This window comes from Cololabis saira, chromosome 19, assembly GCF_033807715.1.
Source record: "Cololabis saira isolate AMF1-May2022 chromosome 19, fColSai1.1, whole genome shotgun sequence".
NCBI classification, from domain to species: Eukaryota; Metazoa; Chordata; class Actinopteri; order Beloniformes; family Belonidae; genus Cololabis; species Cololabis saira.
Genome location: NC_084605.1, coordinates 25,165,143 through 25,180,992, shown reverse-complemented (window position 1 = coordinate 25,180,992; position 15,850 = coordinate 25,165,143). Strand labels below are relative to the sequence as shown.

Sequence of the window (15,850 nt, the reverse complement as noted above, 5' to 3'; positions counted from 1 at the left end):
TGAAACACAGACACAGGTTTCAAAATAAAACAGGAACTGACCAAACCGTGACAACTTGCTCAGTTATACACTTATAACATGCAGTGAAATGTAGCCCTGAATCACATATTTTAGTAATCGCTAGAAAAAAACATACATCTGAATAGCAGGATTGAAAAATAAAAAAAAAATTAGTAAGTAAAATCACCATCCATCTATCCATCCATTTTCTATACCCGCTTTATCCTTTGCAGGGTCAGGGGGGTCTGCTGGAGCCTATCCCAGCTCATCACAGGCGAGAGGCAGCGGTTCACCCTGGACAGGTGGCCAGTCCATCACAGGGCTCGTGAGATATTCATAATGGTACTTTAGGACAGGCAGATGATAATTATTGTGATCAAGAACTATATACCTTGACATGCAGAGACATGATCTCTAGATTATGATTGGAATGCAGATTATTCAGGGAGACATAAGAAACGTTCCCCAAAAATAGTTTCTATATAAATGTCCTTGTATTTCAGAGAACCTTCAGTTTTGAAGTTTGTTCAAACTGTATTTTTTATCTTCACCATCTAACAAAGTTCCTCAGTGATTTTCTGATTTTGTCAGGCATTTCTGTCTTTCTCCCTCATCAATGCTCAGTGGTGCTGGGTCCAGGTGATTCAAGTCCATAGTCAGGTCCATGTGGTCTTCAATAAGTTCCTGCAAATGGGGCTGTCTACCTTTGACGGCTTATCCAGAGCTACACTCCCTCTCGACAGCTCTTAGCCAGTGAAAGACGCCTGGTGCTTCCACCATAACGTGGCGTGAAATCAGTAACTAGACTCTTCTCCTCCATTGTTCCCCGATGGTGGAACGACCTACCAAACTCTGTCTGATCTGCAGGGTCTGTACCTACTTTTAAGACTCATGACTACACATACTGTAGTTAACTTCTCTGCTCATCAGAATGAGTTGGGAGATTTGTCCAGCTCTTTGCAGGACTCAGCACTGAGAAAACTGCATGCACTTATGCCAAGATCATCTTTCTATGGTGTATTTTAGGTAGTAGTAAGTAATAGTAGTAGTAGTAGCCTGTGATTGTCCTGCTGTTGTATAAATTCCTTTCCACAGAGATGCAAACCAGGTTTTGAATGCAAACCAAAGCAGTGTTACTTCTCAGTAGGCCATGTGGAGTTGAGTCTGTGATCATTTAAAACATCCCCACAACCTTTGGATCCTCCAGTCATTTCAGTCCCAGTGTTTAGAAGTGGTTTGAAAATGCTTTTCATCGTCCGAGACAATTTTTAGAATGGAAAATAATCAAGTTAAAGTCTTTATTTAGTTATTTATGGTACCTGACATTATGTGTCTCAGTGAACAAATATAAATGCATTGTTTTCTTGGTGTTGTGACCTAATTTGATGTCCGGATGGCTCTGCACACAGCTGATCCAGATAAAGTGTATTTAGAAATACATTTAATCAAATTCTTCTAATCTTTCAGTGTCATGATCTTCATGAGAAGCTCACCTTTGATTCCATATTTCCCTCATGGAAATGCTAAAACTTTAGCATTTTGATATTTGGAAACAAGTGAGCATGCAGCAGCTGCAGGATGAGTCACCTGAACAAACCTGTGTTCAGCTAATCGATTCCACCTCAATATCTTGTGAGCACTTCTGCACCTGCAGGATGCAATTCAAGGAAATCAAGGAGATTACATAGTCAAGACTACACAATCCCCTTATATTTCTGCTACACTATTAATATTAAAGGTTATTTCTTCATTTACTTCTCAGGTCTTGGGTTTAAAAGGAATATTCAATGCTAAAATGGTCTTAATTGTTCTCATATTTACATGAAAACTCACTATAGTTACATTTCATGGTCTTCATCAAATTCTATAAGGTCATGAAAAAGTAACACACAAAACCTAGAGACGGAAATCTGAGTAGGCTGTGTATATTTTTATTGAATCCGAAAATATACACAAATATAGTAATAAAGTTGAAGCATGGTAAAGAAATGTACAGGACACCAGTCATCTCCATTCAGTCAACGATATCCATCCATCCTGACAGACTTGGGTAAAAGCATCAATTCTTCTTTGTCAGAACTTTTCAACATATGAACGAGGACATCTGTTCCCGCTGCAGCCAGAATCAAAACCCTGCACTGTTGTCAGACTCTGAAGCTCTATCATACATTTTTGTTGTTCAGTTTCATGTCCCAAGAATGTCAGGAGGCAAAACTGTACGTATCTTTCCAGCCCCATCTTTAATCCATCTGTCATATTCTGGGAAAAAAAGGTATCTACACATTTACATGTCAGAGGAAAAGAACAAATGAGGAAGAAAAAAAAGGCAAAAGATATGAACAGAAACATTGAAATGTAACTCCAAACTTGTTCTCTTCCAAGGTCTTTGAACTTCTCAAGTCTTTTCATACCTGGAACTACAAGCTGGGCTAAGGCGTCGTCATATCGTAGCATTCGTCTTTTATCCTGCCACCACCTCACAGCAGTATCCCTCTTCCAAACCTTTTCACTTTCACATTGCATGTTTTCAGTCTGACCTACGGGTACGACATCAACGGATGTGCTGAAGAACAGGAACCTTCAATTCACCGCTTTTCCCTCTTCCGTAACTCCTTTCCTCAGAGCGTTAAAAGCAAAGCTAAAGGCAAAACCAAACACTGGAGACAACAGCACAGACAGACGATTTGATGGACAAAAAGTGGCCTCACTCCCATCTGTCCCTCTGATCCTCTCCTTGGCTCACACTGCAGCATTCTCCTGTCTCGTCTACGAAAGGCTTGGATACGCTCTAGTTTTGTGTTCCCTTCCCAGGTTGTTTATGGGTTTAATTATAATAAAGAATACATAAGCAGCAGATTTGGCCTTTAATATCAGCAAATTGATATTTCTGTAATTAATAATGCGTTAACTACACAGAGTAATTTAAATATAGTCCTTTTTGTGCACTTTGATATTGTTATTCCATCTCACTCTATTATTTTTTAAACGTATCTATTTATTTTTTGCAAGTGGAGCTGTATGAGTTGAATAAGAGAGGAAAAGATGCCCGTGGATTGCTCCACCCACCTCCCACCCTCCAGCTGCAACCTGAAAAGTGGTACCAAGCAGTTCCAGGCTGGAGTTTCTTCACGTCGACGCAAACTGATGGGCACACGGACGCCCCGATCCCCAATCACAGGAGACGCAGTGCTGCCTATTCCTCTTCCCCTTCTTCTTTTCTTCACTCTCCATCACTCATTCATGCGTACATTCATCCATTTCAGAAAAGTATGGGTTACTTGATGCCCTTCAGCTGCGGAGCCACACGACACACAACAATAGAGCAAACATTATTCTTTCTGGTTCGTTAAAATATTTAATATATAAATGTGACACAATAGTTGTCAATTTATGTGCAACAAGGGTTGAGTCATGGTGAGTGTTAAAAATTAGGCTTTCCTGGGGAAAAAAATAACAAAAAACAATTACCACGCTCCAAAACTTCATAGACTGAAACTAATGATAATAACTGATGGAAAAATTCCTTCATTGGAGAAAATTTCCTGCATTATTGATGGGGGTGTGTGTTAGTGAAGCCATAATTTGAGAAACCAGAGATGAGCCAGATCTTCAGACCTACAAGAAGACTGGGTGCAGATTTGCTCAACTGTCACTATCAGAGATGGTAATACATGCAGTTACTTACACGGCCACTAGGGGACGACTGAGTCGAAATACTTTGACCCTCATGTTAAAATGTCCAACTACTTGTCGTTTAACAAGTATTTTACTGTGTGTGTGTGTGTGTGTGTGTGTGTGTGTGTGTGTGTGTGTGTGTGTGTGTGTGTGTGTGTGTGTGTGTGTGTGTGTGTGTGTGTGTGTCCATACCTGCAACTTATCTGCAGACTACCGAGGAAAAACTCACTTTGCCAGATGATCAAATGGCACACTGACCTACATATGGAGGAGAAATAAGGAAATGAATGTGTCTCAAAGTCTTCCTGGTTCTTGATTCTTACATGCAGAGTGAAGGTTTGAATCAGGATGAGTTTTCTGCATATCAGTTATTCAGTATCTCAGTCAGTCAAAAATTTTATTATGTTAAAATATTAGTTTCGATTATTAATTTTACTTTTAGGAACTGTCATCTTGCTCTCGTGGTCTCCCGTCCCTACTATGGGCAAAGACTAGAAACGGTCGTCTCTTGCAACAGCTGCGTGTGACTTTACAGCACAACGTCACACATGAACGACTAAACTAGCTCACAGAGCTGCAGTGGACAGCATGGAGTTGACTAAGAGTCTAAAAGACTAAAAGAGTCTGGATCTCTCTCAATTTTTAAAAAAAGACTAAAACAAAAATTGTTATTAAATTATGTCTCTTATTAAATTTTTTATGTACCAATACCTGATGTATTATTTGTATAAGAATATATTTGTATCTAGGAAATCTGAGGAGGTCTCAGGGTTTTTTTTTTTTTCTTGTTTATGTTATAAGGTTACCGTATATATTGTATGTATATGTATGTATATGTGTAATTTATAGTTGTTCTGCTGTGTGACTGGGCCCCTATTCATAAGCTACAGTAGCTTCTGGGGAGTCCCATTTTACAAACCTCAATTGATTATTATCCATATTTGTGGTTTTTAATTATTTGTAAACTAAACTCTAAACTTAAACTTAAACTTAGACGTAATGGCAGCAGATGAAACGAGACACAGACCGAGCAAGAGACCTCAGTTGGTTAAATCTTAGACACCGTCGTAAAGGCGTGTTAACCTCCACACCTGTAGGGGGACCCACTGAGCTACAAATCACTAACGTTCCTGCCTTAACAGCTCTTGAAGGGGGTTTAACGATTTACTCCTTCACTTAGAAGATCCCTGGATAATATAACAAAAGTCCTATATGAATCGTGTTTTTTTTATACAAACAAAAACAGTGAACAGTGTAAAGTGAAATAACACCTGACTGTTGGTGTTATTTCAGTTCCTGAGCCGTATCTCAGACTCTGCAGGTCTCTGTTGGAGTGTTAAATGTCACGGTTCAACACATTACAAACAGAAAAGGGCTAAACAAGCATGGTTTGTTTGGAGGGATTGGCAGAGGGGATTTTCTGCTCTCTAGAAAGATCATGGCAGCACAATTTAGCTTTAGGAAATGGCATTTAAACAAATTACAAGACTACTGGAACAAATAAACCAATGTGGAGATGTCTGGCCAAAATGCATAGTGTGGAGCCGAGTGAAAACCCATATGAGCGACACTATTTCACACCCACGGTCAAGCACAGAGGTGGAGGACTGATGGTTTGGCCAGTTTTACAACAAGGACATCATAAACACTGATGCAATATTGAAGAGCTGTGAGGCTGACTGTGAGGCTTTTTGTTGACAGTTAAAACCCGGATGATCACAAGCAGATCAGCAAACAGTCCTGAAACAGTAAAGCATCAAAGAAATGCAACCTGCACCTGCTTAAAATGCTGTGATGAGACCTGATCCAGGCGTATAAACAAATGACATCATGCAGAGGATGATTACATCAAGTACTGCCTTTGCATTTTGGTTTAATATGTGTTATATTAATAACAATATGGTTGTTGCTTATTTAAGAGAACATTTAAATCCTTTCAGGACATGAGAATCAGATGATTGATTTTGTTGTGTCCTGATACATTACATCTTAAAACTGAAAGATGCCGCAGGTCTTATACTGATGGTTTTCATCTTAGTTTAGTGTATTAACATGTTGGGAAATAAGATCTGTGTACTAAAGTTTTCTGTAGGAATGTTTTTGCATCAGTTGAGACAAATGATGACAACTAAGAGTTAAACTCATCCAGTGTTTCCGCACGGCGTTTTTTGTCCCACAGTTGGATTCAAATGTATTTTTGAGAAAGAGGACAAATCTGTGCTGGAAATCATGCTTCACAACAAACGATCACTCGATATCTGTCCACTTGTAATCTTCCTACCTGAGATGCATTGATGCGCGATTGGTCGAGGCGTGCATTGAGGTCAGAGGATGAGATGTTGGCGGGGGCCCCGCGGTGAAGCCTCATGGCCACCTTCCTCTCCCGCTCAGCTCGCTCTGCTCTCCCCACCTGAGGAGAGCGGTTCCCTGCAGACACATAGACGCATGCTTGAAATGAAAGCTTTTATTCTCTGTCGTTGTGTAACAACCAAACCCCCCCCTGACCTGGCTGCTGGACCCCACGTGTGGCCGGGTTGGAGGGAGCAGCATCCGTCTCGTTCCTCACTCTGTTGGCCGCAGAAGGGTTGGGACCGGATGGCAGACCTCGTCCTCCGGCTCCTCTCTGGCCTCCTCCTCCCCTTTCCTCCCCTTCTTTCCCCTCCCTCCTCTCCCTCTCCCCATCATCTCCTGTCCTGCCGGCCCCCTGAAACAGCAGGGAGGAGCACAGATGTGAATGCATTCGAGAAAATGAACAACTCAGCTTTTAAAAGGGCGTGGAAGCACGACACTCACAAACTTCAGCATGTTCCAGTCGAAGACGTAGTCGTAGGAGAAGCCCTGTCTGTGGAAGAGGTTCCTGAAGAGCTGCCTCAGATATGAGTAGTCTGGCTTGTCATCAAACCGCAGGGAGCGACACAAGTTCAGGTAGGTTGAGAACTCGGCTGGGAAAGACAAACACGGAAAGGCGTCAGAGAAGCATTTTTGTCACCTAAGAAGTTCCAGACGGACTTCTACTCACAAGGATATCCCTTGCAGAGCCCCTCAATGGGGGTGGACATTTTCTTCTCGCTGATACGTTCATACTTCTGCCTTTTGGTGGCAGCTTTGAGGCCCTGCCAGGGCAGAGAACCCAGGTTGAAGTACATGAGAACGTAGCCCAGAGACTCCAGGTCGTCTCGTCTCGACTGTTCTGTGGAGAAAACACAGGAGGAAGGGAAAAGAAGGGAAAGGAAGCTGCGATCAAAAGAATCCAGTCTTGATTGATAGATACTCATGTCACACATCCGTCTAAATCAGCGTCTGCGTGTGCGTGTTTCTTTACCGATGCCCAGATGGGTGTTGATGGAGGCGTAGCGGGCGGTACCGGTGAGGTTCTTGTTCTCCCGGTATGGGATGTGCTGGTGCGTTCGGGCGTCACGGTATTTCTTGGCCAGGCCAAAGTCGATGATGTAGACGAGATTGCCCTTCTTCCCGAGCCCCATCAGGAAGTTGTCAGGCTTCACGTCTCTGTGGATGAAGTTCTTAGAGTGGATGTATTCAATCCTGCTGATCTGCAGCAAAGAGACAGGGGACGGGGTCGTGGCGCGTTCAAGTCCACAAACAAACTTCCATTTGGAATAGTTTACATTTGGTGTTTATTTTGGAAATGCTTGAAAGTCATTTTACAAAGACTTCAGATTTCTTTTATTTTATTGCATCTTTTCTTTTGTAAAATAGAATGTGTAAATACAGCATTTGACGTTTTTGGGAACATGTTTATATCAGACATTGTATTTGACTCGAGGTGCAAGAATAATGAAAGTCTCTGGTTAAGCAACTTGAGTCGGTCCAGGAAGATTCCTTAAAAAACTGCAGGCTTCAAAAATTCAAGTATGCAGATGATACATCAACACAGGAGAAGTAATTATAAAATAAGAATATATATAGTGCTAAGTGATAAGAATAAGTATTTTAAGAATCTGTGATTATCCAACAAGTAATCAAGTGGTTGCCTACATTGGATGTGCTGGTTGAACTTAAGCATGTGGCACATTACTGATGCCTTTTCTGTTATTTCAAGCTACAGAAGATTTGTCTGAGTGTGTAAATAAATAAATAAATAAATAAATAAATAAATACTCTTTGTGCTTCTGTGCTGTCTGTACACTTTAACTTTGCTGGACAGTTTGCATAAGAAAAAAAATATTGGAGCATAAATTAAGATCTTCTCAAGGCCTCTTTACATCCTCACTTCCTGTTAGGAGTTAAAACAGGTGGGGTTCATTCCTTCTTCATTTTCTTTCTCTGTCTTTATTTCTTCCAGACTTCAGTTGCAGTCTGGTTTGGTTTCAACAGTAAAGCACTGAAATGTGGTTAACATAGTGTAAGATCCTCTGGCAGGAAGTTCAAATGTGAGCTGGGCCAGTGTATGATCAAATCTGCTCCACTCCATCTTCATTCAGCACTGCTCCCAGAGGAAATGTATGGACTCGGCCTAAAACCGACTAAAAGCAAAGTAGAAGCAGCAGAAGCTGAAAGCTGTTGGTTTCAGACGAGCCTTAAACCTCAGTATCCTGGTGCAAGTTTATTTATTTTTCCTTCCTACTGCATGTTGACTCTGTGACTTTCAACGCCACCTGAGAGGAATTTCTGGGAGCAAGAAATGAAAGGAAGACCTGTTGTTTACATGCTGTAAACAACAAAACAACCACCCGCACCCGCTCAAATTTTCTTTTACAGCACTGAGAGAAAATATATAGTGACTTAGAAAAATAACTTAACATTATAAATCTTAACATGTCACTTTATGCCTTGGGGCGGTCAAAATCCTAATTTTCTTCCCTTTGGAAGAATGAAAAGGAGAAAATATAAAAGGAGGAGTGAGGAGACGTGGTACAACCACACCAGGTACAGCGATGATGAAAAGTGTCCAAGTAACCAAGAGATAATGGGATGAGCAAATCTGCCAAACTGTAGACTAAAGAATGATGTAAGAAGGATTAAAACGGCTCATGGGAGACCAAGCGTTGGGATGAGGCCAAATTACTGAGGTAAGAGACTTCGTCTCAAGCTTGCAAACAAGCTTCTGGGATTTTAAATAAAATGTACTTTCAGTGTTTGATGATGCCAGTATAAAAATAAGATCATCCTTTTATTGAAACTCCTGCTGCTGTCCAGCCTGCGGTTCACACTGTGTACAAGAAAAGCTGGAATAAATCTGTAACAAATAATACATCTGTATGTAATTTGAATTGCTAAATAACTGAATATAGTCCAATCCTGCATCCTGATAGATGATCTATGCCTACAATGCCTTAAAGGAGGAGAGACGGGACACGGTAGTGCAGCCGCCTCACCGCTAGAAGGACCTGGGTTCAGTTCCTCCTGTGAGATGCTATGGGTGTTGAGGGCGTTTACTTCCTCATGTCGTCAGCACCCATACCCTTGGGTAGCTAATGTGAGCTACCCCCACAAAAATGTGAAGCAATCCTGGGCTGTACACTGCCTCCTCTGGCCAGCCGGGGCACCTGGGGGGGGCGGGGAGGATCTGGCTGGAATAACGTGATCCTTCCACGCCAGCGAAGCCCCGCCCTGTTGGGGGAAAAGAAAATCCTCAAGCAAGAAGGAGGCTTGAGCTCCGTGCAGGGCCCTCACGGGGTGGCAGAGGGAGAGCAATGCCCAGGATGGATACTTAAGTAGGAGCAGCAGGTGATAAAAAAATGTGAAAAAATCAGGGGATAAGAATATTTAAAAAAAATAAATAAATAAATGTTTAAATGATTAATTATTATGAAGAACTGTGAGGTGATGATTCATTCTGGGTCTAATATATATATATATACATATCTATCTATCTATCTATCTATCTATCTATCTATCTATCTATCTATCTATCTATCTATCTATCTATCTATCTATCTATCATCTATATATATATATATATATATATATATATATATATATATATATATTGATGTATATCAGTCTGTCCATCTCACCATCTGGTCTGCCAGTAGGAGGACTGTTTTCAGGCTGAACTTGCGAGAGCAGAAGTTGAACAGGTCCTCCAGACTGGGGCCAAGGAGCTCCATCACCATAACGTTATAGTCACCCTCCGCCCCACACCACTTAATGGACGGGATTCCCACTGTTGGAGGAGAAGAGGACAGGGAATGAGACAAGTTAGGCTACAGAGATGTTTGAAAAAGCATAGGATGAAAAATAAAGTACTAGAAATTACCATTAAGAAAAAGTGTTAATTGTCCATTTGGTTCCAAAACAACAAATACAAATTCCAATTAAGCTCATTTGCGATCATTTATGATGTGTTTACTTGAAACAAGGGGGAAAAATATGCCAAAGGCAAACACATGTTTTATGATAGTAGTGTAGCATTGTGACTTGCAACTGACAACAGTCTCTTACGGTGGTTCCTAACTAACTTGGCACGTGTCTCTTCAGGGAGTGTAACCCATTTTTCCATTGCAAACGGCTGCAGCTCATCCGATTTGCGTGGTTTTTGTTCTTGGACATTAACCCTGAGCTCCCTTGATCGCAGATTCTCAGTATGGTTAGGATCAACCTGACCTATCCATACGAAAACGACTTCCTTGTGTTGAACACCAAGGGGCGCAATCTGTATTTCACACAGACTAACCATGTGCAAAACATTTCAACTTCTGAGTTGCAGCAATCGAGGAACTAGGAAACATTGCAGTTACTTGAGAGTTGGTGCCAAAACGAGTCAATCACCACTGAAAATCTGCTCAAAATGTCCAAAGTTGCAACAGAAAGTAACATATTTACAGCCTCGTTCAAAAAATGCTGGGGTTGGGGGTGAACTTTTTATACTACATCAGGCCAAATTATGTAAAGCAACACATTTATGTATAATAAGTAACATGGTAATTTGATTGGCAGCCAGCAGCCAATGGCTAGTTGTTATCATTTTACTACTTAGTGCTTATCACTGTATTGACTTCTGAGCTGGTGAGCTGTGAATAAAGACCTAACAGAGCATGGTCATTCTTATTTTAGATAGAACATTTATTTTTTGTTGTTAATTTCACTAATAGACTAGCTAGAACTAACTACAATAGCTAAGAGCAGCCAGCATGTTGGCTAAAAGTAGAGGTCATTTCTGATTTCACCCCCAAAACAAGATTTGAAACAGGAGGTACTGCTGCAAATGTTTGCTGACATCTCCACAGCTCCTTCACCTTTGTCTGGCTGAAGGAGCTGGGATCCACAGTGGATAATTTCAAGATCAGATGGCAATGCCAGAAGGCTAATCATACTACAACGAGTCAAACATCAGTAATGGAAAGCTAAGTGACCACGAGTCCCAGTGGAGCTCTGCTAGTCTTTGTTCTGCTCTGGCAGAACTTATTTTGTATGTTGTTTCGGTATCAATACTTGAGATGAGGATGGCTCCACAGATTTAATAAGAATTAATGTAAAAAAATATTAATTAGCATCATAGGTTAGCATAAGCTAAGTCAGCCAAGCTAAAAAACTGTGACTGACATAAGTTGGGTGTGTTGCTGCCGGCTTGCAACATCACATTGTACAGAAAAAGAAGCTTCAAAAGCACTCTTCAGGAAACCCACGGGTGATGTCACAGGGAGGTTGTCCAATCTGTGGGACTGACGAAAGGCAAGTGGAGGAACGAAGGACTACACACCCCTTGATGCCCTTAAAACCTTTCACTGACCCTATTTGCAGGGGTAGGGAACCGTGGCCCTAGAGAGCCGCAGTTCTGCATGTTTTAGATGTTTCCCTGCTTCAGCACACCCTGATACCAATGACTGTGTCATTAACAGACTTGTGCATGGATGAGAAGCGGATGATGGCCATTAATTAGAATCATGTGTGGTGGTGCAAGGAGACATCTAAAACATGCAGGAAAGGGGGTCCCAAGCAGGGGCGTCAATTGGGTATGGCAAGGTATGGCAGCCGCCACACGTTGGCTTCAAGGGAAAATGTAAATGTTTGTTTTTTTAAATACATTTATGGAATTACTCTGTGTCTATTTGCATTGATTATTCTATTACTTAATACATATAGAATAACTACAAATTCAAATCAGAACAACATGATCGATTTCACTAGTTATTATACACTGCAAAAACTGAAAATCTTAACAAGAATATTTGTCTTATTTCTAGTTAAAATGTCTAATTTTTAGTGAAAAAAAATCGCATTACATTTAAGACAAGACTCAAAAACAACCATTTTCACCTGTTTCAAGTAGATTTTCACTTAAAATAAGTGGAAAAATCTGCCAGTGGAACAAGATTGTTTTGCTTGTAATGAAAAGATAAATCTTGTCCCACTGGCAGATTTTTCTACTTATTTCAAGTGAAAATTTACTTGAAACAGGTGAAAATGGTCAAATAAGTTATTTTTCTGGTGATGACTCTTGTTTTAAGTGTAATGAGATTTTTTGACTAAAAATTAGACATTTTAACTAGAAATAAGACAAATATTCCTGGTAAGATTTTGAGTTTTTGCAGTGAGCGAGACTGCATTTGAAAAAGTTCCAATTTTCTTGACCACACAGATAAACTACATAGCAGACTTCTGTGATGAATATTTGCTGGACGTGTTGATTGATACTCTAGTTAAGTTCTGTGACTCGTAACCTTGCCATACCTTAGCTTTGACTGAATTGACGCCACTGGTCCCAAGGACCAGCGTTGCCTACCCCTGCCCTAGTACAACCTTGTAAAATTGACTCACCTCCACCCTGCATCATTTTGTAGAACTTGCTCTCTATGTGGAGCTGTGGGTGTTTGGTCTTCACACATTCCAGCTTGATGGCGACCTCGTCTCCTGTAGCGATGTTTGAACCTAATGGGTGAAGTAAGCAAAAGAACTGCAGTTACAGCATGAAAACAGCTGAAAATAAGGAAAGCTCTCGTCATTGCTGTCAAATAAATATAAGAAAAGCTCAGGTTCTCACCCAGATAGATATCTCCAAATGATCCACTCCCTATCTTCCTCCCAAGCCGGTATTTGTTTCCCACCCGCAACTCCATTGCTCCCAAGCTTGTCAACTCACTGAAGGGTTAAACACACAAACATGCACAACACTGTCATCAATCACTGATGATCAATAGAATTAAAGGACACGGTGGTGCAAGCTGCAGAGTTTAAACCTCCAAGCTATGAGCCAAAGGGTTGCTTTGTCATGAGAGAAAAGAAACCTTGAGGCCTGGGAGAAATAGACAAAATAAAAAGTGAAACGAACTGAGGCCAGCAATGATGTAGCGCTGTCTGAGGAAAATGTTGCTCACTTCCATCTGTAAGATCCCTGAGTGGGACTCAAACCTCAGTAGAGACAAATCATTGTTGAGAACACAGGATCTGATATAGCTGCTCATTTTAACATGAAGAGGGTGTGATTATAAAAGCCCCAAATCAATGAAGTGTCAATAATGCCCATCATAAGGTGAGAGCAAAGGAGAGGAGAGGGTGTAGTTGTGTAACCTGATTAATTCACAGCTTCAAGGGAAGCTGGATCAGCATCTCACCGACTTCCCAAAACACTTCAAATGAGTCTGGTTCGCATGCAATTTGAATGAAACTCCAATTGTTTTGTCTGGAGTCCCTTGGCAAAACTGGAATGACTCATATTTTCTTAGTTAAGCCTCATCCACCTGCACAGCCATGAAGCAGGGATGAAATGACAGACGAGGTTTCACCAACTCTTTCTTCACACTTTTATGTTAAGTTATTTTTTCTTCGGTTTAAGCTGCACTGCAACACTGCATTGGAAACATAAGTAAATAAATAAATAAATAAAGCTGAACACTGTGGTGCATATTACCAAAGCCGCTACATCAGGTTTTGCCAGACCATTTTCTTCATGAGCTTCCAGTTGCCTCAATGCCACTGTTACAAAACCGAAACCCACTATTGCAGCAACGAAAAAAAACGGCATGACGTGATGTTTTCAGATAAACACTTCATGCATTTCCTGCAGTCAGCACGAGAGCGCAATTGGGAATAGAGCTGAATGCGGGAATGATTTAAAAAAAAAGAAATCCAAACACCGAGTCATCCCTGGTTGACCATCAGATCAGATGATTTCCTTAACCGCACCCTTCAGACAGAAACGTGTCTGTGCGCCCCATTCAAATCACCTGGGCACACACACACACACACACACACACACACACACACACACACACACACACACACACACACACACACACACACACACACACACACACACACACACACACACACACACACACACACACACTCACCGTGGTCTCGCCTCACTCAGCACCATGGACAGCGACGCGCCGACGCGGCTCCGGGCGGCTCATAACCTCGCAGCTCCGTGACCCCAACCCTAAATAAAATAAAAAATAAGCCCGATAAAAACACCCCCCCAAAAAAAACAGGGTTGGCCGAGTCCTTTTTCTTCCGGAGAAGCTTCTCTGTGTCACGATTTAGCTTGATTTTTCCGAGCGAAGACGGCAGGACTGGAGGTGTCCTCTCCTCTCACACCCAGCCCTCTCTGTTTACACCATTCACAATATCAATGATGTCATCCGCAGAGATCCACACAGCCCCGGATTGTCTTAAAGCCACCCCGCTCACCAGCACGTTAGTTGGACTTAAACGAGCTTCTTAAAGCCAGACCTGAACTTCAACAGCCATCTAAAGTTTGTCACTAAATCTGCCTATAACCACCTGAAAAAACATTGCTAGAATTAAGACAAGACATGGAAAAACGTATTCATGCATTAATTTAAAAAAAAAAAAAAAATTTTGTTGTTAGGAATCTATGCAAGCTATTGCATTCACTTGAGAAAAAAAATCTGCTCTGTTTTTCTGAATTAACGAGATAATTATCTCAGAATTCCAAGCAAAGTTTTAATTAAAAAAAAAATCTGCCTATTATCACCTGAAAAACATTGCTAGAATAAAGGGGTTTCTGTCTAAACAAGACATGGAAAAACGTATTTATGCATTATTTTTTATTTATTTATTTATTTTTTTGGAATCTACGCAAGTGTATTGCATTAACTTGAGAAAAAAAATCTGCTCTGTTTTTTGAATTAACGAGATAATTATCTCAGAATTCCAAGAAAAGTTTTAATAAAAAAAAAATCTGCTCTGTTTTTCTGAATTAACGAGATAATTATCTCAGAATTCCAAGAAAAGTTTTAATTAAAAAAAAAATCTGCTCTGTTTTTCTGAATTAAGCAGATACCTCATAACTTGCAAGAAGCTGTCATTCACTTGAGAGCTGGATTTCATGGAAGCAAACATGTTCCTGTCCAGTTTAATCCAATTTTATTTTGCTTTTGGTTTGTAACATTGGGAGATACTCTTGTCTTTAAGTTATATAGATGGTATTGTTATTAGTTTGTCGACTTTGCGCAGGCACCTCAGGACTTAGCACTATTTATTTTTGGACAGGCCCAAAACAGGTGGTAATGATTGGCTTCCTGGGAATGACACATCCTCCAGCAACTGGAAGAACCAGAATAGTGACCATGCATTCATTTTCAGTAGGTTGGATTATTGCAATGGCATCTTTACAGGCCTTAACAAAAAATCAATCAGGCAGCTGCAGCTGATCTAGAACGCTGCCGCCAGAGTCCTTACAAACACCAGGAAACTGGACCATATTACAATGGTCATGAAATCACTACACTGGCTTCCAGTGAGTCAAAGGATAGAGTTTAAAATCTTACTGCTGGTCTACAAAGACCTAAATGGTCTTGGACCAAAATACATGCTGTATCTGTTATTCCCTATGAAGCTCCCAGACCCCTGAGGTTCATCTGGATCTGGTTTGTTGTGTGTCCCAAGAACCAGAACCAAGCAAAGTGAGGCAGCGTTCAGTTATTCTGCTCCTCACCGGTGGAACAAACTTCCTGTAGACCTGAGGTCTGCTGCAACTGTCAGCTCCTTTAAATCAGTCCTAAAAACATTACTGTTTACTGAAGCGTACTCTTAAATTAAATACGTACCTGCTGTACTCTACTGCCCTTACTTTTTAACAACTTGTGCTTTTTATTATTTTAGCTCTTTTCTTATCATTTTATTTGTTATTTACTGTTTAATGTGTCTTGCTGCTTTTAATGTTGAGCTGAGAACCTGAGAAGGAGGTGTAAATTGAAGGAGCGGACAAGATCAAACTTCTTCAAAAACCCCTTCAAGTTTGTGAAGA

General features: G+C 40.8%; 1 protein-coding gene across 3 annotated transcripts; it reads right to left on the bottom strand.

The window, feature by feature from the left end:
• Positions 1-1,929: 1,929 nt before the first annotated feature.
• On the bottom strand, positions 1,930-14,206 carry csnk1e (casein kinase 1, epsilon). Of its 3 annotated transcripts, none has more exons than XM_061709035.1 (11): positions 13,929-14,206; positions 12,620-12,717; positions 12,397-12,507; positions 9,654-9,802; positions 6,998-7,226; positions 6,695-6,865; positions 6,469-6,617; positions 6,181-6,379; positions 5,957-6,102; positions 3,868-3,933; positions 1,930-3,292 (listed from the first exon to the last, which is right to left on the bottom strand). In XM_061709035.1, exons 1-10 carry the CDS (start codon positions 13,952-13,954, stop codon positions 3,901-3,903), a joined length of 1,311 nt encoding a protein of 436 aa, XP_061565019.1. In that variant the 5' UTR covers positions 13,955-14,206; the 3' UTR covers positions 1,930-3,292; positions 3,868-3,900. The 3 variants fall into 3 exon arrangements, with proteins under 3 accessions (XP_061565019.1, XP_061565021.1, XP_061565020.1); XM_061709037.1 differs by lacking the exon at positions 13,929-14,206 and adding an exon at positions 13,487-13,566; XM_061709036.1 differs by lacking the exon at positions 1,930-3,292 and adding an exon at positions 3,402-3,438.
• Positions 14,207-15,850: the final 1,644 nt, after the last annotated feature.